Below are 26,335 nucleotides of genomic sequence, written 5' to 3' on the forward strand. Positions count from 1 at the left end.
AAATGCGGTGATGAGGCCTATAGATTAGACACATTAAGAGTTCTGAGAGTAAGAAGTTGAAGATGTTTCTACCTGATTGCCTTAATTACCTCAGAGAAGTAGGAAACATCTCCATCTATTGAATCAAAGAGTTGGAGCTGAAATAATGGCTGGAAGAGGTGAGTGATGGAGGTTTGGAATAATCGTTTTGAGGAGTACAAATAAATTGACTAGGATGAAATTGCCAAGCAAATCTGAAGTTCCGGCTGAGGTCAGAGACCACTTTCAGTTGTTCAGGTGTTGGTCTGCATGGTAATAACTTTTTCCAGCAGTGCTGAGTAGCTTGGGTGTAAATTTGTTAGTTTGCAGGGTGAGGTTAAGGGAAAATGAGAGGGCTAACAAAAACTCTATCCTGGTTAAAGAAAGAAATGAAGCCACAAGGAGGAATATGAGAAGGAGGGGTAGAAGGATTGGCGGTCTTCTTGAAAGCCTGTGAGGTCACACATCCTGGATTTGGAGGAGTTCTGCCCTTGTTCTTATCTACCAGGAAGAGGAAAATTCTTTTTTGTCAGGCTGTAGAGATTTATCAGGACTTAGTGATTGATTGGCTAACAGGGAAGAAGGCTCAGTCTAGAATGACTCCTAGAATTCTGGTTTTAGAGACTGCTTAGAGTACATTATTAATCAGTGAGGAATTGATCTCCTGTGGGGGTTTTGTTTTGTTGTAGATGGGAAGTGTGGAGGCAGGGTAAGATCTGATTTGGAAATGTCAAATTTGAGGCTGGATAGGGGACTATCTAGGTGGAGATGGCTAGCCCACTGGTAATATAGACATGCTACTCAAGAGAGGTCAAGTATGAAGGTCAATTTGGGAGTCAGTGGTATAATAATAGCTTCTACTAATTGAGTGTTTACTCACTGTTAGGCAGAAGACTGAGCGGTTTATATGCATTATCACATTTACCCTCTCATCAAGTAGGCTTACACAAATTGTCCATGGTCACACAGCTAGTAAGTGGTAGAACCAAATCCACGCCCTTCTACTACATTCTGGGAGGTGATTGATACCAGGTGTATTAGGTCTTCTCAGGTGTAAATGACAAAAGAAAATGAAAACTTCCTCAAATGGGCTTAAGCAAGCCAAAAAAGAAATGAATTGCTTCCCAGAACTATAGGTCTAGTAATTGACCTTCTGGCACACAGTTGGAACCAAGGGCACAAGCAGTATCATCAAAACTTGATCTCTCAGCCCTTGTTTTCTATATTAGTTATTCTCTTGTAAGCTCTCTTCGTCCTCTTCTCTCGCCAGTAGTTTCAGCTTTACATCCTGGAGATACACAGTTGACCCTTGAACAGCAGGGGTTTGAACTGCAGGGGGGTCCACTTACAGGATTTTTTTCAACGTAAATACAGCATGATCTGCTGTTGGTTGAATCCCCAGATGCTGAACCACAGATATGAAGGAACTGTGTATACAAAGGACAGACTATAATTTATACTTGGATTTTTGATTGCTCGGAGGGGTGTTGTCCCTAACCCTGGCATTGTTCAAGGGTCAGCTGTACATAGAAAGAGAGCTTCTGTTTACCAGGGGCTCTGACAGAAATTGGCTTGGGCTCTGTGCTTATTTGTGAACCAATCTCTGGCCAGGCTTGAACCATGTGCTGAACCTGGAGGGTAAAGAGTGAGCCTCACCCAGACATAGGCACTGAGGATGACAGATCAGCATTGCCCTAGGAAATGAGGCTGCTGGAACGAGAAAAGGGGGAATGGATGCTGCGCAAACCAAAGCAGATGTCCACACACGGGCAGGGATGCAGTCCCCCTGTGACTGTGTGAGGAGTGTACCAGGAATGATGATAATAGCTAACATTAATTGGATGCTTACTGGGTACCACGTGCCATGCTAGCCCTTTATATGCATTCTCTTTTTAATCCTCACAGTAGCCCTTTGAGATACATACAGTCCACCCTCCTTATCCATGGATTCCGCATACATGGATTCAACCAACTGTGGATCAGAAATATTGGGAAAATATTCAGGAAGTTCCAAAAAGCAAAACTTAAATTTGCTGCAATGCTGGCAGCTACAGTTGACCCTCAAACAATACAAGTTGAACAACACAGGTCCACTTATATGCACATTTTTTTCATTAGCAAATACTGCAGTACTATACTATCGGCAGTTGGTTGAATCTGTGGACGCGGAACTACAGATCTGAAGGAACTTCAGATACAGAGGGCCAACTATAAGTTATACTCAGGTGTTTGGCTGCGTGGCAGGTCAGTACCCCTAACTCCTGTTCAGGGGTCAGCTATATTCACATAGCATTTACATTGTATTAGGTATTATAAGTAATCTAGAGATGATTTTAAATATATGGAGAATGTGTGTAGGTTATTAGCACATACTGTGCTATTTTATATAAGGAACTTGAGCATCCATGGATTTTGGTATCCAAGGAACAAATCCCCGTGGATACTGAGGGACAGCTGTACTGTAGGTATCCCCACACGTAGCTAGTAAGTAGCAGAGCTGAAATTATAATCCAGGCTGGCCAGCTGCAAATCTTAATATACTCACTTAACCATTGTACTATAAGTTGCTTTATCTCCTCTGTACCACCATAACATTTCAATTCTACCATAACATTTTTTAAAGGGCCTTTTATTTATTTATTTTTATTTTATTTATCTTATTTTTGGCTGCTTTGGGTCTTCGTTGCTGTGCGCAGGCTTTCTCTAGTTGTGGCGAGTGGGGGCTACTCTTCGCTGCGGTGCGTGGGCTTCTCATTGCGGCAGCCTCTCCCATTGCGGAGCACGGGCTCCAGGCGCGCGGGCTCAGCAGTTGTGGCTTGCAGGTTCCAGAGCGCAGGCTCAGCGGCCATGGCTCACGGGCCCAGCTGCTCCGCGGCATGTGGGATCTTCCCAGACCAGGGACCGAACCCGTGTCCCCTGCATTGGCAGGCAGATTCTTAACCACTGCACCAGCAGGGAGGTACCTGCCGTAACATTTTTTTTTTTTTTTTTCCGCCGTAACATTTTATTTGTGTTTTTTTCATTGTATTTTTCACAGTTTGTCTATTATAGTTGGGGAGTTACAGCAGTTTAGAGCATAGTGAATCAGACCTAGGTTACCATTTGTTCTATATAATATGCTTTTAATAAACATTTGTAAATGTGACTTAAATAACATTTACCTTAAATGTTATAGTGGAAATTCTTTGTTATTTTAAAAATTAAATTCTCATTTTTCTCCTTTTAAATGTTTTGTGCCATTTATTTATTTATTTATTTGGGCTATGCCGCGCAGCTTGTGGAATCTTAGTTCCCCAACCAGGTATTGAACCCAGGCCCTCGGCAGTGAAAGCGCAGAGTCCTAACCACTGGACTGCCAGGGAATTCCCTGTGCTTTATATTTTAATCTCACAAGTGGCTTTTTATATTTAGCCACAGAACACTTTCTTTTTTTCTAATACTTTTTATACCATCCTTGAATATGTAAAATTCTAGTTGAATTGTTGCATTTTAGTGTGTCTCTAGAGATTATGAAAATTTTTTTGTTAATCTTGGTTGAGCCTTTATAACAGTAGTTTCAGAATCTTACCCAGTATTTCTGTAAATGTTTTTTTTCAAGAAAACAATACAAAATAAAGCTAATAGTGCTTCTGCAAGGCTTTTGTCATCAGAGTAATTTATTGAGGTCACCCCGTTTATTTATTAGAATTGGATATTCACAAAACTGAGCCGATATCTTAATGTGTCCTCATTTGAGATGTTCATTTTAAGCAGTGAGTGTTCTGGGCTGACTAATAAAGTTTGAGTTTTTAGACCAATAAAAGTTAACAAGTACTGTTTAATTTTGGCGTCCGTTATTACATGCGTTGTGACGCCAGTTATATTTCTTCTAATCCTGTCGGTTTGAAATGTCTGCTCTGTGTCATTATAAAGGAAGCAGTGTAGGATTAGAAATTGGGAGACCCAGATTTTTGTCCTTTGGATCTCTAGTTAGAGGGGTCTCTTAACTGAAGAGTTTGGGCCAGACCTTTATGGTCTCTTCCAGTTTTAAAATTCTAGAGTTTCTACTTTCAATTTCTGCTGTATCTGAAGTACTGCCAGATGGAACGTATAGTCTTCGAGCTAGATTGGAAGGTTATGTAGTCCAGGTTCCTCGTTTCAGAGCCAGAGAAAGGTGGCTAGACAACGTGGTCCATGAGCTCCGCCACTCAGCGGCAGATGCAGCAGGGAAGGGGGGTTTCTGCCTCTGCTGCTCTGCACTCCTCTTTCCTCAGAACAGTTGTGCCAAGGGGAGCACAGCTAGCGTGCGTTTATTTGATTAAAGAAACATTTTATTAGGCATGTTGCTAGCTGCCAAGATGCATAAACGAGGGAATGTGCATGAAAAGCCACATAGTGTGGAGTCTCAAAACTGGGCTGTGGAGTCCAGCAAACCTGGGTTCACAGTCTAGCCGGCTGCTTAGTTCTGTGGCCTCAGGTAAGTTAGCCATTCCAGATCTCAGTGGCCTTGTCTGTAAAATGAGGACATTAGCATTCTATACAACTGTTGTAAGGATTAAATGAGATAATAAAGATTATATCAATACTTCGCAAGGTGCCTGGTGCATAGTAGGCTCTTGTAGAGATTATAATGAAGGTGTTCATGAAGGAAGAAAGGAATTAAGATGTACAGGACTCTTTCCTTTGTTGTCTTGTTTAGCTCACATCCTCGTGTGAAATAGTGCTAATTCTAATTTCTCAAATGAGGAGACAGCTCTGAAGGTTTGGGACTTCTCCCACGCCCCGTAGCTGTCGGTAGTAGCTAACACGGCTAACGCTCTCTGTTTCCCAGGCTGTGTTTTAAGCACTTTTTGTGTCCTATCTTATTTGCCATGCAGGTCAGGTATACTGTTGTTATTTTCACTTTACAGACAGGAGAAATCAGGCACAGCAAAGTTAAATAACCTCCCCAGTGACCCAGCACATACAGTGCAGGCAGTGTCTGTGTCCTTCCGTTATTTCATGTGGCCTTTTGGGGATGTAAAAGCCATGTTGCAAACTGGAAAGCACTACGTAAGGTGGGGTGCTATTTTATCTGACTTGGGCCCTGCACTCTGGAGATGACAGTCCACTGGGGATGTGTCTTCTCCATGCTAAACCTGCTCACTTCTACCACTGTTACTTACTGGACGTTGTTTGGCCATTTTTTTTTTCTTAATAAATACTCCAGCTTGTCAGTATTCTTCCTCTAATGTGTCCCCAGAAATGGATACAGGCTTCAGGTATGGCCTGAGTAGTACAGAATCTATGAACTGTTTAATGTTGCTTAATGTCGCAGTAGCTTTTTAGTAACACAGTGGCTTGTTTAAGTTTATGGTCAACCCAAACTCCTAGATTTGGGGAGTTTTTTGTTTTTTAAGATATCTGTTCTCTAAACTGTCTTATCCCCGTTTTATAGTTTACTCTGCCCCCCAGGAGTTGTGAGAATTAAATGAAAGAATGAGTATAAAGTTCTTGCCACAGTGACTGGCACGTAGTAATACCTCAATAAATGGTGGTTGTTTTCCTGTTATATTTATTTATCTAAACTCTTCCCCTTCAGAAAAGTTACACTGATAGATTCTTCTATTTTTGTGATTCAAGATCATTGATAGTGATCAAAGTTTGTGGTCAGGATGCCGAGTGGCTACATTTGGGTAGAAATAAATGTAATTGAAGTTAAGTTTAGGGAAGGGTTGTAGAGTGGGAAGTAACATTTGAGAATCATATAAACTACTCTCACGCTTCTGCTGTTTGTTTAAAATTCTGTTAGGTAATTTTAACCATTGTGGTTTGGTTTGCATGTTAAGTGTTTGGGAGAAGAAAAGTTTGTATGGTTGCAATACTATCCTCTGCAAAGCCTTTTAAGATATGAGATGTTTACACCAAAAAAAAAAAAATTGATGAAAAGGTAGATTAGGTAGAGGCTAAAGACAGAATAGAATCTCCAGGCAGACAGGGGCCAGATGTGGGATTTATAGAGAAGCAACCTGTTAGTTTGTCCAGCTCTTGTTTCACCATCTTATCAGTCAAATATATGAGAATGTTTTCAAGGTGTATCTGGTTGGTTCTTCATAATTAATTTACTTAAAATTCTCTCAAATTGTATACAAAAGTGGAGCCTCACCTTAAGACTTCTTGCAACATTCTCTGCACATTAATCACATCCTTATAGCAGTGGCCCATCTCATAGCCCATCAGTCACTTTGGTTAGAGTCACTGGGCCCCATCACCCTCCAGAACCAAAACAAAACTTCCTGTTTCGTCAGCAGCATATGTAGAGATAATATTGAATAACAGTTGGTAAAATTCTGCCTACAGTAGATTTACACATAATGATGTTGATCAGATGAGCTGGATAGATCTGTTATTAACAGGATTCAGTAAACATTGTGACATAAAGATTAACCTGGGCCAGCAGAAAACTGTGGCTCAGAGAAATAGGTGGCTCTGAGGAACAGGGGAGAAGCAGCAGAGCGGCACAGATGCTTGTTCTGGAGGGCACTGGGAACAAGGGCTGGAAATTCTGGATGTCAGTACTTAGTTCCTGGCAATATGCCTGGAAGTCACTAGGCGTAAGGGTTTAGAGAACTTGAGTTCTTAATAGTTGTTATGGAAATCTTGTATTCCTTTTAGACCGTTTTTCTAAACCACTCGCTAGGTACACTTGAACATTCTTAAAAATAAGCTACGCCTAGGGCCAAAATAAAGTCCCATGGTACTGAATGAAAACCAGTCTGTAGGCTTAATTTAGTAACCCTGCCTCTGTGTGTGTGTGTGTGTGTGTGTGTGTGTGTGTGTGTGTGTGTGTGTGTGTGTGTGGTGTGTATGTTATTTTTGTCATCCCTTGCAAGTAGAAAGCTGTTGAACTTCAGATTTATTTCTTATGACCTAATAATACTTCTGTCAACCTTCAGTAAAACTCAACGTCTATTTTAAATGTATTAAAGTTGTTTACATTATTCCCAGCCTCCCCCCTTAGTCATTAATTGATTTATTCAGCACATAGTTGAGCACTTGTGTTTGGCACAGATTACTAAAGCCTGGTTCATGCCCTGTAGGAGTCCAAAATCTGATCGGAAAACCCATAAAATAAGTATTATAAAGGCGTCTAGATATGGCAATTTATAAATAGTTAAGCAAGTATCTTAAGGATGATGTGAAAAGCAAAGAACGTTAAAAGCGCATTAAACTCACTCAGAGTGATAAAAGTAGAGTAGAGGTTAACTTTATTTGAACCGGGCCATAATTATTTTCTAAGACCAGATCTGGCTCTTATAAGATTGATTACATTCCCGTGCAGTGGTATGGAGAGGCACATTAAACCCTTCAGCACTTAAAACAAGGCTCAGATAGGTTTATTTGTAAAATGTAGATAGTCGCTTTCCTGCATGACTCATGGAGCCGTTGCGGGACTGAAATGAGAGGCACTGTAAGCAAGTCCTGTAAACTGGAGCTCTCTCCCAGCGAACTCGTCCTCTCACAAACGCTGCGACTTGAATCTCTGTCAGTCACGCCACAAAAGCTTTTCAGAAGTGCTTGGTTCTCTGCCTACAAAGAGAGTTGTGCTATTATTATTGGGAAAAAAAAGAATCAGCTCATTATTGGAATTATTGATTTCTTAAGAGTCTTGAGTTATATGACCATGAGTTATATGTTCTTCTGAACTACGAAAGAGTGCTTTGTCTATTAAATCTTAAAATGAAAAAAGCATTTTAGTGACTACTGAATTTCTCTCCAAGCATTGAGGCTAGGGCTAAGTTTAAACTTTTAAGCAATGCATTTGAACCCATTCATTTTGGGAATATTTTTAAAAATATGACTTTTGTTGTTACTGTTGCATTGATTCTACATCAAGAGAATTAAAAATAAAAAACAAGCATTTTCATAAACCATTATGGAAAATATAAAAAAAGAATGTCTATACGTGTATAACTGAGTCACTGCTGTACAGCAGAGATGGGCACAACATTGTAAATCAACTACACTTCAATTAAAAAAAAACACAGGATTTGGAATCGCAAAACAAAACAAAACAGAAAAAACAACCCAGGGACTCGCCTGGTGGCACGGTGGTTAAGAATCCGCCTGCCAATGCAGGGGACACAGGTTCAAGCCCTGGTCCGGGAAGATCCCACATGCCGCGGAGCAACTAAGCCCGTGCACCACAACTACTGAGCCTGCGCTCTAGAGCCCACGAGCCACAACTACTGAGCCCACGTGCCACAACTACTGAAGCCCCCGCGCCTAGAGCCCGTGCTCCACAATGAGAAAAGCCACCGCGATGAGAAGCCCGCGCACCACAATGAAGAGTAGCCCCTGTTCGCCGCAACTAGAGAAAGCCCGCGCGCAGCAAGGAAGACCCAACGCAGCCAAAGGAAAAAAAAGAACACCCAACATTTTTTCCTCTATAGAGTGACCCAAAAGAGGAAACAGCTAGCTGTTTGCCAGCTCCAGTAAGAAAAGCAGAGACTCATTACTTTGCAGCTATGCTTTGGTGCTACTCTATCACCTACTCAAGTGAATGAAAACTCAGAGCTGATTGTATCACTTCCTAGCTCAGAGCTCTTCGGTGGCTCCCTATTACCCACCAGATAAAATCAAGTTCATTATCAAGGAGCACTGACTTTCCAGGAAGGGGCTTTGCACGTGTCCAGCCTCGTGCTCACACTTTGGCTCCCCCGCTTGCAGTTTACACACAGCACACGCCTGAGCCCATAATACTGTGCTGTTCTTTGTCTTTGTTTGTGACTTTTTCTTTTCCTGGAATGTTCTCCCTCTCCTCTTTGCCTAGCTAATTTGTATTCTTCTTTCAAGACGCATTTATCAAGAAGCTTTCCCTGATCCCAACTTCCCCCCAGTGGGATAATGCTCAGTGCCTAGTCTGGTCATTTTAATTGTTGGTTGTGTTGAAATGATTAGTTTTCCTTTCCATTCCTCTGGACTGCAAGTTCTTCAGGAGCAGGGACTGTCTTTCTACCAGCGTCTCGTGAACCCTAAGTCTCAGCGTGTCCAAAATTGGCCTCCTCATCTCCCGCAGCCCCTGCCCTAAGCCCGTGCCACCTGTTGTCTCCGTTCATTTAGGGTAGTTACAGTTTTCCAGCTTCTCAAGCCAGAACCTTAGAGTCATGCTCTACCCCGTACCAGTCCCTCTGGGGATTCTGCTTGTGCTGCCTTCAAAACAGAAGGAGAGTCCAGCCACTTCTTAGCACCGTGATCCAGGCCGTCGGCGCACTTCACCTGTTACTGCAGTAGCCTTAGAACTCACCTCCTGCCCTCCACTCTTGCCAGCCTTCAGTCTGTTTTCCACATCAGGGGTTGCAGACTTTCTGCAAAGGGCCAGATGGTAAACGTTTTAGGCTTTGTGGACCAAACAGTCTTTGTCGCAGCGACTCAGTCCTGTCGTGGCATGAAAACAGCCATAGATGGTAATACGTAAACAAATGAGTGTTCCAATAAAACTTGACTAACAGAAACGGGCAGTGGGCGGTAGTTTTCCAGCCATTGCTCCACATGGCAGCCAGATTGCTCAAAGCCCTCCAGCGACCTCTCTCTTAGTTAGTCCTTTCAGTGATGTCTACAGCCCCCAGCTCTTCACCTCTGACCTCATCTCCCACTGTCGCCTGCTTTGCTCTCTCCTCTCCAGGCACACTGACGCTCCTTTCCCTCCGACAGGCCAGGCACACTGTGCCTGGAACATTCAGTTCTTCATCTCTTTCAGATTTGCTCAGACGTCAGCTTCTCAGAGAGGTCTGCCTGACCACCCCATTAATAATTATAAGCCCAGCGTTGTATTCCCCATTCCTGTTTTTTTTTTTCACAGTGCTTATCTTCTCACGTACTATTTATTGTGCTCTGTGTTGACTTAATTATTTTGTTTGTCCTTTCTCCTCCTAACAGAATATGTTCCCTGAAGGCAGTCACTTTTTAAATCTGTCTGTCCATTATTGTACCCCCAAGATCTAGAACAGTGTCTGACGTATAGTAAATGCTCAGAAAATAGTTGTTGAATGAATGAACAAACAGTGGATATTTTTAAGGTTGTTGTTGTTGTATCGCGTTCTTCCTTCTCTGTCACTGCACCAAATCCTGTCTGTTTCACAGTCTTAATTTTGCCTCAGTTTTCCTGTCCTCACCAGTCCTGTGGCCCTTCATCCGGGCTCGCGTCTCTCGCGTGCATGTCAGTAACCTCTAATCCCAGGTCCTCCACTCCATCCCCTATGAGTAGCCTGAGTGATGCTTGGGAAGTTGAAATATGATTCTTTTGCTACTATGATTTGACATTTGGCCCTGTGATAATCAGAATCCTCTTGAGTGCTTGTTTAAAATTCTGAGATCGTAGGCCTCATCCCATGCTTACTAAATCAAGATTTCAAGTATGGGGTTTGGAACCATATTTTAAGAAGTAGACCAAATGGTTCTTACTGAACACATTTGGCTTCACTGGCTTGCAAAACAAACTCCTGAGCAAGTCGTTGAGAGCCTTTCTGCCGGCCCCTGCCCGTCTATCCTGCCTCATCTCCCCCCCGCCCCGCCCCGCCCCGCCCCGCCACTTCATGTTCCAGCGGTGCTCGCCTGTTTGTGGCCCTCTCAGGGTGCCGCCTTTTCCAAATATTGTGTTTCCTCTACTCAGAATCTCCCCCTACTCTGGAAAAGTTCTGTTTTTATCCTTCAAATTTCTGCTCATTTCTCACTTTCTCCATTCAGTATTTTCTGCCGCCCCATTCCCATGAGCGCATGGATCATCTTTGCTGTCTGGATGCCTTGTATAAGGCTCTGTTTTGTTCAGTACGCCGTCCCGGATGCCTTTGTGTGACTGTCTCCCTGTTATGACCCACCTGAGCCAATTCAGTTGTTTAGGTGTTAGGCTCTTTCTGAGAGACACTGCTTACTTTTGCAGCTACAGATAAGTGAGTACTGTTGATCTGCTCCCCCAAAACTGAGCTTCCAGATGGCATGTTACTATGAAAACAAAACTCAAAGGAGGCAGGAATGTACAGTGGAGAAAGGACAGCCTCTTCAATAAATGGTGCTGGGAAAACTGGACAGGTACATGTAAAAGTATGAGATTAGATCACTCCCTAACACCATACACAAAAATAAGCTCAAAATGGATTAAAGACCTAAATGTAAGGCCAGAAACTATCAAACTCTTAGAAGAAAACATAGGAAGAACACTCTATGACATAAATCACAGCAAGATCCTTTCTGACCCACCTCCTAGAGTAATGGAAATAAAAACAAAAATAAACAAATGAGACCTAATGAAACTTCAAAGCTTTTGCACAGCAAAGGAAACCATAACCAAGACCAAAAGACAACCCTCAGAATGGGAGAAAACATTTGCAAATGAAGCAACTGACAAAGGATTAATCTCCAAAATTTACAAGCAGCTCATGCAGCTCAATAACAAAAAAACAAACAACCCCATCCAAACATGGGCAGACGACCTAAATAGACATTTCTCCAAAGAAGATATACAGAATGCCAACAAACACATGAAAGAATGCTCAACATCATTAATCATTAGAGAAATGCAAATCAAAACTACAATGAGATATCATCTCACACCAGTCAGAATGGCCATCATCAAAAAATCAAGAAACAATAAATGCTGGAGAGGGTGTGGAGAAAAGGGGACACTCTTGCACTGCTGGTGGGAATGTGAATTGGTTCAGCCACTGTGGAGAACAGTATGGAGGTTCCTTAAAAAACTACAAATAGAATTACCATATGACCCAGCAATCCCACTACTTGGCATATACCCTGAGAAAACCAAAATTCAAAGAGAGTCATGTACCAAAATGTTCATTGCAGCTCTATTTACAATAGCCAGGACATGGAAACAACCTAAGCGCCCATCATCGGATGAATGGATGAAGAAGATGTGGCACATATACACAATGGAATATTACTCAGCCTTAAAAAGAAATGAAATTGAGCTATTTGTAATGAGATGGATAGACCTAGAATCTGTCATACAGAGTGAAGTAAGTCAGAAAGAAAAAGACAAATACCGTATGCTAACACATATATATGGAATTTAAGGGAAAAAAATGTCATGAAAAACCTAGGGGTAAGATAGGAATAAAGACGCAGACCTACTGGAGAACGGACTTAAGGATATGGGGAGGGGGAAGGGTGAGTTTTGACAGGGCGAGAGAGAGTCATGGACATATACACACTAACAAACGTAGTAAGGTAGATAGCTGGGGGGAAGCAGCCGCAAGGCACAGGGATATTAGCTCAGTGCTTTGTGACAGCCTGGAAGGGTGGGATGGGGAGAGTGGGAGGGAGGGAGACGCAAGAGGGAAGACATATGGGAACATATGTATATGTATAGCTGATTCACTTTGTTGTAAAGCAGAAACTAACACACCATTGTAAAGCAATTATACCCCAATAAAGATGTTTAAAAAAAAGAAAACAAAACTCAGCCTGAGCTCTGCCACACACACACACAGATAGTCTTAGAGACTGTTTTCTAAACTGGATGGAATCTCTACTCTCCATTCATTTAGAAACTCTGACAAGCACCTTTTATGAAAGGTTTATTCCAGGCAGAAGTGCTAATATGCTTTTAGTATTCATTTTAACCTAGATGAGATCAGACAACAGAATTCCCTTAGAGGGGACTAATCGCAGAACCAGCGGGAACCTTAAGGCCTAGGGTACCATCCCAAAGAGTATAGGCCACTGGGTTGGTTCACTAGACTTCTATGTACGTGCTCATGTAAGAGCAGTGGTCCCTGTTTGACATCTAGCCAAACCACATAGCTTACTCACCACTCTTTTCTAATACTGTAGTCATTTCTAATATCTATTGTGCTAATCACCAAACTCTCTGGATTTGAAGAGGGAGAAGGATCCTGGGCTTACCTGAGGTTTCTGATTAGAAGCTTTCAGCATTAACCAATGACTGTGTCTATCCGGGAGTGGCTTTGCAAATGTTAACTGACAATCCAGGATGAATATCAGGACCCTCTAATCCAAGCCCTCCAGTCCGTTAAAACAAATAAGCACTCTCTGTGCTGAAGTAATTTAAATAGTTTAAATCACACCTCTCTTCCAGACTCTGGAATTTCAGGAAGCAGGTGTTGAACTTTGGTCTCTGTGTCCCCAGGCCTAGCGAGGTGCCGAAGTGAACGTTGGTAAGGTCAAGCAGCTGGGGGTTTTGTCTGTCTGTGTGAACGCTAAACTGCAAACTCTGCCGGAGAATTCTGTCAATAATAAAACAGGTTTGCCATAGCTGTCAGAGACCGTGTCTTACCTGTGCACCGCCTTGCACGGGCTGGAACGCAGTGCAGTCTCGTCGCTCCCGGAGATCCAGCTGAGGCCTGCCGGGGATCCCCACCTCCTTGTGCAGAGAGGCTGCTCTGTCCTCCTCAGGTTTCATCTTGGGGTGCTGCAGGTGACTGCCATAAACAGAGCCCAGCTTAGGAACCTGAGGAAGGGCTGTGCAGAGCTGGTGAGCTTGCAGCCGAGGCTAACAAATTATAGGTCTCCTCTGACAGCAGAGCCAGGCAGCTCAAATATGAACTGCTTCCCCAGACCGATTCCTGATTTGTACAGTAGGACTTTATCAATTCTTGCTAAAAGGGAAAAGGAGTGCAGTAAGGCATCATTATATATCTCTAGATTACACTGCCTGTTGGGACATTGCTCTTAAGCAGGTTGATTTTTAAATGTATATTGAAGTTTTTTTTCTTTGGGGCTAGAATTAGGGCCCAATAAGGAAAGTAGTGTGTCTGGTGTTGGATTAAACAGTCCATCATTGTTGGGCCATTTGAGGAGTAATTTGGAGCAATACTATTGATTATGTTTCCTTTTTTTTTTTCTGCATTTTTCATTCCTGTGAGTATGGAGAGAAGAGAGTCTCTTGGACTTTTTAAAACTTATATTAGTAATTATTATGTTTATACTCTGCCTTACTACACAAATTATAACTAGCTTGTATTAAAGTATTCTATAGGAGCATAGTAAAAATGTTGTAATTGTTCTTGTATTATATGATAGAAGATTAATAAAGAGCTCTCAAAAATCAGTAGAGAAATGATGAGTGACCCAATAGGAAAGTGAATAAAGGATGTGAGTAAGCAGTCAACAAAAGAATTAAATAGCAAGTAAAAATGTGAAAAATGTTTACGCATAAATTGAGATGTGATTAAAGCATTAATAATGTAAGTTTTTACCTATTTTAAAAGAATGAAACTTAACAGCCGGGGTTGGCAAATGGGTGGGAATATATATGTACTCATACAAAGTATAGGATTCTGAAGGATATTTTGGCAATAAAAGTTTTTAAAGATTTATATTTTCACTTCCAGGAATTTGATTTTAGGGCGTTATTGAGGATGTTTACAGTGATTAGAGCTCCAAAACTGTTCTCAATCACAGTATTGTTCATAATAACAAAAAGTTTTTAAACACGTTTGAAGGAAACAACATAAATGCCCTTATATGTCCTGTTTTATAATATATCTTTAATCATTTACAGTTAGTCAAAAAAGAATAAGTGAAATAATTAGTCAAAATTCATTTGCAATTGGTCAACCTTTGGCTAGTTATTGAACCATTTTCCTGTGATGAGGACAGCAACAAAGCTTAATGAGTTCTTACTCTAAATGAGCTTATTCCATAAGAACGTGTCCTCTGTTCCTTCTCTTCTCCCTACACGCTCTTCCTTCCGTGGCACTCAGTGGCAGCCGCGTCGCTTCCCCTGTCCCCTGTGAAGATGGCGCCTAACCCGCATCTCCAGCCATGACCTCTTTTTGGCGTTCCAGACTCGCATTCCCAACTGCCTTTTGAACATCTCCACCCAGATGGCCTAGCAGCATGGCAGACTCAGTATGTCCACAAAAAGGAACTCATCTTTCCCAAACCCATATTTCCTACTTCCAGTAGTGGTCTGTTCATCTCAACCAGACACAAACTCTCTTAAACCGTCTTTGATTCCAGCCTGTCCCTTGCTCTATCGGTGAGAGCACATACTAAGGCCTCTCACTTTCCTCAGTCTCTACCCCTCCCCATGCTGTTGATCCTTTGTCCTGCTCCCTCTTTCCCCACCCTTCACCAGCCCCCTCCTCTCTGTCAGGCTCTCCTTGCTTTTCTTTGTCTGTTGCAGTTGTGATCTGACTGGTCTCCTCAGTGTCGTTTTTCTTCCTGCCCCCTTTCCCAAATCCACCCTGTATTCTTCTTGTCATGTTTCTGAAGCACAGTCCTCTGATCATGTTGCTGCCTTGCCCCAAAATGATGGCTTCCCTCTACCTGTAGTATAAAGGTCCCTTATTCCTGAGTCTGGCCCATCTTACCTTTTCCGTTTTCTTCCCCCTTCTCATGAACCCTGGGCTTCAGCAAATCTGAGTAATGTTCTTTATTTTCTCATTTAAACCTTCCCTTAGTTAATTCACTCTGTGAATTGAAGTGCCCTCCTCTTCCCTAAAGTCTGCCATGATCTGTCCTAATACTGTCTCGGTACCTCCTTTTACAATCTTCTCTTTCTACCTGGAATTAGTTGAGTGAGTTTTATCCAGTACTGATCTTCTGAATGGTGTTTATTGCCCTGTGTGGACTAGAGGCTTGTACCAAGAGAGACTGCCCTGGTTCTTATTGCTATTATCCTTTTTCTCTGTGCTAGTTTTATTTTTTCCATGATATAGATTTAAAAAATTCACCTCCCCAAACGCAAAGTCTAAGTTTATTTATGGTGAGATATGTTATTTATAACATTAAAGTTTAGCAAATAAGTGAAGAGACTTAAAATTTTAAATGCCTGTGGATTGCCCTTCCTCATTACCCCTATTAACATGCTAATTAATGCAGTGAACCAAATTCATAACTTTATGAAGTTTTTAATTGTCTCTTTTAGGAAACGAGATTAACTAAGCAGGTGTAATTGAAATCTGCAGTTTTAAAAACTAGATTATTCTTATAGTAAAAACCAACTTGCTGTTAGTCTAGTTCTCTTGATGACCTGTTTTCCCCGTATTTGAGCTAGATTTTGTGGACCCCAGAGGTAGTGAATAGTGGTGGGTGCGTGTGCTTTGGGAATGAAGGAGGAAGAGACTTAAAAGCTGTAACTGCAGGGCTGGAGGAAACCTTCTGCAGCACATCTGGACGTGGGAGGACCGAGCCTTACGCACGTGCGTATCGCTGTGTCAGGTGGGCGGTCAGGCCGAACAGGACCTCACTGGAGCCAGGAACTGGGGAGGCTGCAGAGCCGCCGGTTTTCCCTCTGGGCCCCTCAGGGTCTCTGGGGCCTTTGGCAGGCTTTCTGTTCTCATTATAGTTCAGTTTTCTGATCTTCAAAATGGATACATTAATTGTACCTAACCTCATAAACTTGTGAAGACACGGTGAGACGGTAATCCTTGCCTGGCTCAAGGTAAGTGCTTACTGAATGTTAACTGTCAACATCTACAAAGGGCAGAGGGCTGGCGACCCTGGGGCAATATAGTTTAATAGAATACATTTTCAGATAGTAAAGCTTCTCCCCCCATTCAGGGTAAATATAGTACTTTGATAGCCGTAAAGTTTTACTTTTCTTACCTTTGAATCAATGTTTTAAAACAATTCAGTTCAAAAAGGAAAAAGGAAAAAAGTTTCCTGGTTCAACTTCATATTGAATACAAGCCTTCCAGTGCCAGAAATAAATGTCTTCAGATTCCAAAGAGGTATCGCAAACCTCTTCCTTCCTTTTATTCTTAGAGTAAAAAACAAATTTATGGTGTTTCTTATCTTAAGAACGTCCTCAATCGTGTATATTTTCATATCAAAAAGGAAAAAAATAGTATTTAATTGTTTTGCTTATGTTTAAATAGACTTTTCCTAATGGGAAACTGAAATATTTCAACTTGATGTCTCAAAGAGATGTCAGATTAGGAATGTACCTCAGAATGATATAGTAGGCAATTGCATTGTTTCTTTTTCAGGCTAATGTCTAGACTCTTCCACTGTCTTCCAGCCCAACCCTTATAGGAGTGTGAGGTCGTGTCTGCTGCTCCTCAGAAAGGACAGAAGGATGACCAGGGAGTATCGCTCCAAAATCCCCAACAAATCTCTAGGGATAGAGATACTTCAGTTTTTCTTCGTAGACTTTAATGCCTTTCCTTATCCTTAGGACCAGTACATACAGTGTAAATCTCTTGGAACAGTTTTATCCTTCATAGGTGTTTCTTACTCCCTGTGGGCTGCTATAACAAAATACCACAGACTGGGTAGCTTATTAACACAGAAATGTATTGCTCACAGCCCTAGGGACTGGAAAGTCCGAAATCAAGGCGACCATGCGGGTCACTGTCTGGTGAGGGCCCTTTACTGGTTCGTAGCCAGCGACTTCTGGTTGTGTCCTCACATGGTGGAAGGGGCAGGGTTACCTCCAGAGCCCCTTTGTAAGAGCACTGTTGCATTCATGAGGGCTTCCCCTTTGTGACCTCAGCACCTCCCAAAAGTCCCACCTCCTAAGTCTTTGGGGGTTAGAATTTCAACATGTGAATTTAGGAAGGGACACAAACATTCAGACCATAGCAGTGTGCATTATCTTACAATAATCTTTCATATAAATCCCAGAATACGGAAGCTGCCTTCTTAAAAGCATTTGCTGTGGCCATCGCCACCCAAGGACCACAGTGACTCACTGCTGCTGACCTTTCGTGTCCTTCTTCCCTTGCTGAATTTTCAAACTTTCATCCTCCTTTTACCAAATTAACTTTACTACTTAAGTAATTAAGTGACAGAGCAGACGTTATAAAAATACCCCACTGTCCCCTCAGCTGTTTCCTATATTTGCCATGCTTATACTGTTTGCTTTTTATCCCTTCACCTTTCCAAATCACATCTGTCCTTTAAAGATAAGCTGGGATCATGTGTAGCTCAGAGCCTTGTCCCTTTATTTTATCCCACATGAATAATTCCTTTTTTTCGGAATTATTTTCCTGTTTATTATTTGCACTACTCAGTTTTATCTGTTGATTTGTAAGTGCCTGGTGTTTTCTTTCTTTCCAGTTAAGTCCTTTCAGACAGATATCACACTGACCCTTTTTGTAGTGTGATATGGTAGGTATTCCATAAATATTTTTTGATACTGCTAATGACTTCTAGACTAATAACATGCTCAAGCAGGTGAAATCAGGTGTCGAATGAGTTGTTATTAGTTGCTTTATCAAGAGAGTAAGAGAAAATAAATTGAATTTATTAAAAGTATTGTGAATAAGAATCTGCATATTAAAAACAAAACAAGAGCAGCAAAATATCAAGAGTATTTTTTACACAAATACAGGTAAAATATACCAGGAAGGGGCTTCCCTGGTGGCTCAGTGGTTAAGAATCCGCCTGCCAGTGCAGGGGACACGGGTTCGGTCCCTGGTCCGGGAAGATCCCACATGCTGTGGAGCACCTAACCACAACTAGCCACAACTACTGAGCCTGCGCTCTAGAGCCCACGAGCCACAGCTACTGAAGCCCGCGTGCCTAGAGCCTGTGCTCCGCAACAAGAGAAGCCACCGCAGTGAGAAGCCCAGGCATCACAGCGAAGACCCAACGCAGCCAAAAATGAATAAATAAATTTTTTTTTAAATTAAAATATATATATATATATACCAGGAAAACAAAATTACCAGTTAAGACGTAAAGTGTAAATATTATTTCAAACCTGGAAGCACTATGTTACATTTAAGGAACTTTAAATTTTGATAATCCAAACCATAGCTAAGGATAACTTTATTTAAATATGAATACTTACTTTAAAGATAACAGCTTCCAGATTTCATGAGATGTTATAGAAATACCTTTTTATGTTTTCTAAAATCCAAGTGGGGAGGAGTCTCAGGACACACATGAATTGCTAAGTGCTGTTTCACTGTGTCATTTTTAGGCCACACAGATACTTGAATGAATTTATGACCCTTCCAAATCTTTGCATGTTTCCTACAAAATTTATCTTTCCCCAGAACCTCTAGGAGTGTGGCTCTTTCGGGTCTCAGGTTTTTCCGTGGCGATCTGCTCTTTCTGGGTATGCTTGGCTCTCCCTTTTCCTCTTAGAGTCTCTAGTTATAGGCACGGAACGGCTTGTCTGTGCTCTGGGGTCAGGGTCGCCTTGCTTCCTTCTCCTTCACACATCACTCTTATTTTATAGCCACCCGCAGTTAGCTGTAATTATTGATAGGCCGTCTAGTTCGCTGGGTTACGCTGGTGGTTTGCATTTTATCCTTTTACAGTTGTCCTAACGTACTACTGCCTTTCCTGCGGCTGGTATTGACAGGTCAAGCTGGCAGATAAAATGCAGGCCCTGTGTATCACTGATCCCCTTCTCCTTCCTTCCTTTCTCTACATTTGGTAGCGTCCCTGCCACCAGAGCAGAGCTAAAGGGATCTAGGGAACAGCAGGCCAGGCTAAAGTGGTAATGGCACCTCAGATAATACATTTAGGTGGGCGTGAGTGAGCTATATCAGGGATTGCAAAATTTAATTAATACAATTGTTTAAAGCTTTTATTGCATCTTTTATTTTTTCCAAAAGTCTCACTTGGAATTCAAAGGACACAGATAAATGCTGCCCTTAGTTGAAGGCTGGGGCAAGACCAAACAAATGTTTGGCCTCTTCTCATTTCACTGGACCCCCCGCTACCGGGGGCCACCCCCAGGTACCTCCAGTAACCCTAAGGAAAGCGGAGTAGAAGTGACTGACACAAACAGGTCCCATCTTGAGGCATAATCCTGGTGTCTTCAATTCTGTTCCACTCTGGGATGTCTGGCTCATCGTGACTGTTGCTGAGAAACTCCTTTCCTACCCTGTGCATGTTACTAAAACCACTCTTTCACCTAGTGTTTCCGTCTTGGTAAATAGTTAGCTCCATTCATTCAGTTACACAGGCTGAAACGAAACCTGCAGTCATCCTTGTCTCTTCCCTACTCTCCGCTTCCGGTCCCTGAGCACATCATGTTGCTTTTCTGTCTTCAGAATACATCCCACCTTGCCACCCTGGTCAGCTTCTTTTTTGTTTTTCTCCTAGAAACAAACTGCAGTAGCCAATTAGCAGTCTTCTTTTTCACTATCCACCCCCAGTCCCCCAGCACACACACCACAGTCTAGTACAGTGGTCAGTTACACGGGTTCTTAAACCAGACTGCCTGCATTCATACCTGGGTCAGCTGTCGTATGTCATTAAGAACATGAGTTAACCTTTCTGGGCCTCAGTTTCCTTAACAGGTAAATGACGAGGAGGAGGACGGTACTAGTTACCTCATACAGTTGTGTCAGATAAGTTATTATACGTAAATTACTTAGAGTACCGCTTGGCAAATAGTAAACGTCCAGTGAATGTTAGGTAGTGGGTGACGTTGAGGGTATTGCAGTTGTTATTTTTTATTCATACAGAGTCTAAACTGACCACCTTCACACATTAATCAGATGTGTCCTCCATTGGCCTCCTGTCACTTTTAGAGCAGTATCCAGAGTCCTCACCATGGCCTGCTGGACCCCCTCCGACCATCCTCTGCCCTCGCTCCTTTTCCTGCAGCTGTCCTGCTGCTGCCCTCCGCCTGCCACGCCACTGCTGCCTCCGTGCCCGTGGGCCCTCTGCCGGACGTGCTCACCCCGCACACGGACACGCGACTCGCCACTCCCTTCCTTTCATCTCTGCTCAGTGTTAGATCCTCAGAGCGGTCAGAGTATCGTTCTGTCATTTTCTGTATCCTTCAACTTAACACATTATTGACCGGAGATGTATTAACGCCACAGACGTTAGTTTCTGCAAAAATCCCCCAGTCAATAATGTGTTATCTTTTCATAAGGTATGAAGAAAATCATCGCTACCTAACATCACGTTATATATGTTTGTTTGTTGATTATTTACCCCACTATGCTGAGTTCCATAATAAATGAAAGCAAGAGACTTTGTTCATCATTTTAGCCCCAGGCCCTTTCATGTACATAGTAGGTGCTCAAGAGGTGTTTGTTAAATGGAGGGGTGGGGTGGGGTGGGGTGGGGTGGATGATCGAAGAAAGATTTTCCCGTTTGTTCTTACACGAGAAATGCTGAGGTTAAAAACCAGATAGTCAGAGGGAGGCCTGAGTAAACTTTCTTGAGATGAGAACTCCTTAGGGAAGAGTTCAGGTTGATTTTTCTTCTCTTTTCTTTTTTTTTCCTTCTTTTTTGTTGATAAGAATGTATCAAGTAATTTACCATAATTGTCTCGATTAATCATATATGGATTAGTTGCATTATTAAATTAGTACCTTTTTATAGTTAATGTTCAAGGTCCGCTACATATGCCTTTCCTTTGCAGCTAATGACAAGGAAATTGGGTTTATCTTTTATTGAGCATTATTAAATGCAAGAAACATGTCATTCTCCCTCTTATTACAACCTCAGGTCACAAGAAGAGGGGTTTAAAGTCTGTCTAGAATTACGAAAAATAGAGACATAAGTAATCTTCACCAAAAATTCTTCTTATAAAGAGCAGTAGGTCCAGGTGTCTATGAAAATGTGATTTTTTTTTTTTTAAGCATTCAGGTTTAAAATGCTTTCTAGTCCCTCAGAGATAGAACAGAGTTATTTGTTCACTTAGGAATTTTAAAAATTAGCATTTGCCATTTATCTTAAATAATGATGTAATTTAATTACTGTTTGATGACTATACTAATTCATTGACATTAATACTTACCCATTAACTTTAACACGTGGAGAAATTAGAGAAATAAAGAATTTCAAGAATAACTGGTAATCTTGAGCATCTTTGTTTTTGTTTTCTTCGTAATTCCTGAGATTTTAAAAAAATTACCCTTACTGATTTCACTTCATTATAATGCACTACATTTCTAGGACATGCAAGTTATTTGGTGCTTTTTATTTTGAGCCTCTCTTACGCCTTCATGCTTAAACCCAATCGTCTTCTGAACTACATCTTGTTATAATCTGAGTGAAAAAATGACTTTCTGATTTGAAGAGGGGTTCGTCACATGCTAATTTGTCATTTAGCCTTTTTTAAAAAATCACTGACATTAAATGAGTTAGTGTTTGGAGTTGATCTTCTAAATTGTGCCTATCCAAATTGGTACCACTCAGAGATGGTATCAGAGGATGTGTGTGACTGTCGGACGGTAACGCAGGTGTTCTGTGGCGAGCTCAGGGAGGGTGGCCATCTCCCATGGAGCAGGACAAAGCCCACCTGATCTTGATTATCGGCATGAGTGACGGATCACGAAAGAGGGTCCTGCAGGCTTTCCGATCCTTCCACATCAGCTTTTCCCATCACTGTGAGGCAGAATTCACCACACTTTGCATTGTTCACCAGCCTACCCTGTGTTTTTTCTTAATGTCAACATAGAAGATTTTTACCTCTTCTATTTACAAACATGATTTTTATTAGAGAAAGAATTTAAGCTTAAGTCAGAGTAGCCAAAAATCAGAGATCTTTGCTGTAAGCTGTTTTCCCTTTTTATTCATACGTGGACTTTAAAATTTATTATTATTATTATTATTATTATTATTACAGGCCATGGTTGCTTGTTATCCAGGCAACGGAACGGGTTATGTACGTCATGTCGATAATCCAAATGGAGATGGAAGATGTGTGACATGTATATATTATCTTAATAAAGACTGGGATGCCAAGGTATGCCACCTCATTGAGCATTTTTTTTTTCTTACAGGTATTTTTTCCTCACAAGTAGTGTTAAGATTCATACTCCTCATAGGTGAGACTGTCTTTAAAACGTGGAACAGTTAAACATCTCTCCTTAGGTATGTTTCACTCAGGTATTAGGAGTGGATCTTCGTTAACATGAAACAGATCCTAATAGAGCTCAAAAAGTAGATTCCTTTATTTCGGATGTTGAAACATTCATATCCAAAATCTAACTTTAACAAAAGTATCTTTTATTAAAATAATATCCCTTCTAGTAGTTTCTATAAAAACACTTCTGAGAGTGTTCGTTTTATCATGACTTTTGCGGGAGATTATGTATTATGATTATGAAGAGTTACTTGCTCTTTAGCGCCTGCATTTCGTGCTTTGCATTGTTGCAGAGGTGTTGTCTGGCACTGGGCTATGGGATATTGGAGGCAGGATTTCTTTGTCCCCGGATTATGAAAAGCTAGTTTATCGGTACTGAAAAATCCTGTAAAACCAGTTAGAATGTGTAGCGTATCCAATTTCTCATGTTGCAAATATTTATTCCCTTAACGTCAGCCTGAGTTTCACTTAAGTTTAAGTGATTTAAACTTTAGAAGTGTGTCATGTATTATTGCACTGGAGGTTGTATAAACTAATTTTTGGTTGATTTTTGTAAAAAATCTCTTTTTACCTACATGTAATGAAGCAAAATATTTAAATAGAAAAGTGAACATAATGTATAGCCCAGTGGATTTTCAGAGAGTGAACACACTTGTGTAGCCAAGGTAATTTAAAAAAAATCAAATAACCTTTAAAACACCTTCTTCCACCACACGCATACACACATAAATGGAAATCACGAGGTCTTAAATGTACAAAAACTTAGTCCTGTTCTAAAAGCAAATCCTAAAACTTAGAGTATGCTCACGGTGATCCAGTCATCTTTCCATATCATATACTGATTTAAGGAATTTCCTCTGTCCTTGATACTCTATGTAGAAAACCCTAAAGATTCCACACAGAAACTGTTAGAACTGATAAATGAATTCAGCAAGGTAGCAGGATACAAGATTAATATACAAAAATCTGTTGCATTTCTTTACACTAACAATGAAATACCAGAAAGAGAAAGTAAAAAATATTCTGTTTAAAATCACATCATAAAAAGAATATATCTAGGAATAAATCTAACCAAGGAGGTAAAGGTCTTATATGCTGAGAACTATAAGACACTGATAAAGGAAATCAAAGGTGATGCAAGGAAAAGGGAAGATATTCCATGCTTTTGGATTGGAAGAATTAATATAGTTAAAATATGGCCATATAACCCAAAGCAGTCTACAGATTTAATGAAATCCCCATCAGATTAGCCATGACATTTTTCACATAACTAGAACAGATCATCCTAAAATTCATATAGAATCACAAAAAAACCAGAATTGCCAAAGTGATCCTGAGGAAAAAGAACAAAGCTGGAGGCACAGCCCTCCCAGACTTCAGACTATACTCCAAAGCTAGGGTACTCAAAAGAGCGTGGTGTTGGCACAGAAACAGACATATGGATTGGTGAAACAGAATAGAGAGCCCAGAAACAAACCCACACATCTACGGTCAGTTAATCTTTGACAGAGCAGGCAAGAATATGCAGTGGAGAAAAGACAGTCTCTTTAGCACGTGGTGCTGGGAAAGTTGGACAGCCGCGTGTAAATCAGTGAAGTTAGAACACACCTTCACACCATGCGCAAAAATAGACTCAAAATGGCTTAAAGACTTAAATATAAGACATGACAGCATAAAACTCCAAGAAGAGAACACAGGCAAAACATCCTCCGACATAAATCGTACCAATGTTTTTCTTAGGTCGGTCTCCCAAGGCAATAGAAACAAAAGCAAAAATAAACAAATGGGACCTAATCAAACTTAAAAGCTTTTGCACAGCAAGGGAAACCATAAACAAAAAGAAAAGACAGCCTGTGCGCTGGGAGAAAATATTTGCAAACAGTGCGACCGACAAAGGCTTAATTTCCAGAATGTACAAACAGCTCATACAATTCAATAACAAAACAAACAAACAACCCAACCAGAAAATGGCAGAAGAACTAAGTAGACATTTCTCCAAAGAAGACATGCAGATGGCCAACAGACACAGGAAAAGATGCTCAACATTACTAATTATCAGAGAAACGCAAGTCAAAAGTACAATGAGGTAACACCTCACAGAACGGTCAGAATGGCCATCATCATAAAGTCTACAAATAATAAATGCTGGAGAGGGTGTGGAGAAAAGGGAACCCTCTTGCACTGTTGGTGGGAATGTAAATTGGTGCAGCCACTATGGAGAACAGTATGGAGGTTCCTTAAAAAATTAAAAAGAGTTACCATATGATCCAGCAATCCCACTCCTGGGCAGGTATCTGGAAAAGACGAAAGCTGTAATTCAAAAAGATACATGCACCCCAGTGTTCATAGCGGCACTACTTACAATAGCCAAGGCATGGAAGCAACCTAAGGGTCTATCAACAGAGGAGTGGATAAAGAAGATGCAGTACCTATAGACAATGGAATACTACTCAGGTACAAAAAAGAACAAAATAATGCCATTGGCAGCCACATGGATGGACCTAGAGATTATCATGCTAAGTGAAGTAAGTCAGACAGAGAAAGACAAATATTATATGGTATCACTTACATGTAGAATCTAAAGAATATTACAAATGAACTTATTTACAAAATAGAAACAGACTCAGACATAGAAAACAAACTTATGGTTACCAAAGGGGAAGGGGGGAGGGATAAATTGGGAGTATGGGATTAACAGGTGCACACTGCTGTATATAGAATAGGGAAACAAGGATTTACTATATAGCACAGGGAACCGTATCCGATATCTTGTAATAAACTATAATCGGCAAGAATTTTTAAGAAAGAATATAGATATGCACACATGTGTATAACCGAATCACTCTGCTGTACATCTAAAACTAACACAATATTGTAAATCAACTATACCTCAATAAAATGAATAAAGTTTAGAATTAAAAAAAAAAGAGCAAGTAACAAAACAAATGCAAGAATAGAAAGTATTATAGAAGTGTGACAAGTAGTTAAAAGTAAAAAATGTTACTTTTCTGGGAAGAAAAAAAGAATTTCCTCTGTTCTACTCCAAGTTCAAAGTAGAGGTAAGTTTTACTGCTAAGTATATTTTGAGGCATTATGTCAACAAACATGGTTTTTTGTTATAGCTTTTAAAGTTTGAAATAGAGACATAAATTTGGTAATTCACCTTGAGCCCAATGCACAAAACAAATTGCTATAAATTTGGTTAGAATTTAAATTTTTTTTCCGATTTTGTATCTAGAAAACTAGGAATATGTTTGATCAACTCTTAAATTTTACATTTTGTTAGAATCTAGGTTCTTTCTAGGCTGATCTTATAATTTTTATATGACCTGTCCAAGGTCATTAATACGTTGTTTTTAAATTAGCGTATAAGCAGAAAAAAATCTTCAGTATTTTTATATGTAAAACTGAAAACTTTCACTGCAAGATTGCACTGAATATGTACGCTGTGGCAGAAGTTGTTCTGGGTGCTGGAAACAGCAGGAATAGAACTATCCCTCCTAGAGCTTGGGCTGGAGTGGAGGGTACAGATCAGTAGACGGACGATTACAGTTGGCGCTGCCAAGTGCAGGACAGATTGCTGTGGGA

At 40.9% G+C, this 26,335-nt stretch overlaps 1 protein-coding gene across 3 annotated transcripts in view; it reads left to right on the forward strand.

Moving 5' to 3' along the window:
• EGLN1 (egl-9 family hypoxia inducible factor 1) overlaps positions 1–26,335 on the forward strand; it is a 58,186-nt gene that overhangs the window by 25,571 nt on the left and 6,280 nt on the right. For all 3 annotated transcript variants that reach the window (XM_065894067.1, XM_065894066.1, XM_065894068.1), the window contains one exon: positions 22,508–22,627. In XM_065894067.1, coding sequence (XP_065750139.1) covers positions 22,508–22,627 — 120 coding nt within the window. The remainder of the gene's footprint in view (positions 1–22,507; positions 22,628–26,335) is intronic.

Source organism: Phocoena phocoena, chromosome 16 (genome assembly GCF_963924675.1).
Source record: "Phocoena phocoena chromosome 16, mPhoPho1.1, whole genome shotgun sequence".
Taxonomy (NCBI): Eukaryota; Metazoa; Chordata; class Mammalia; order Artiodactyla; family Phocoenidae; genus Phocoena; species Phocoena phocoena.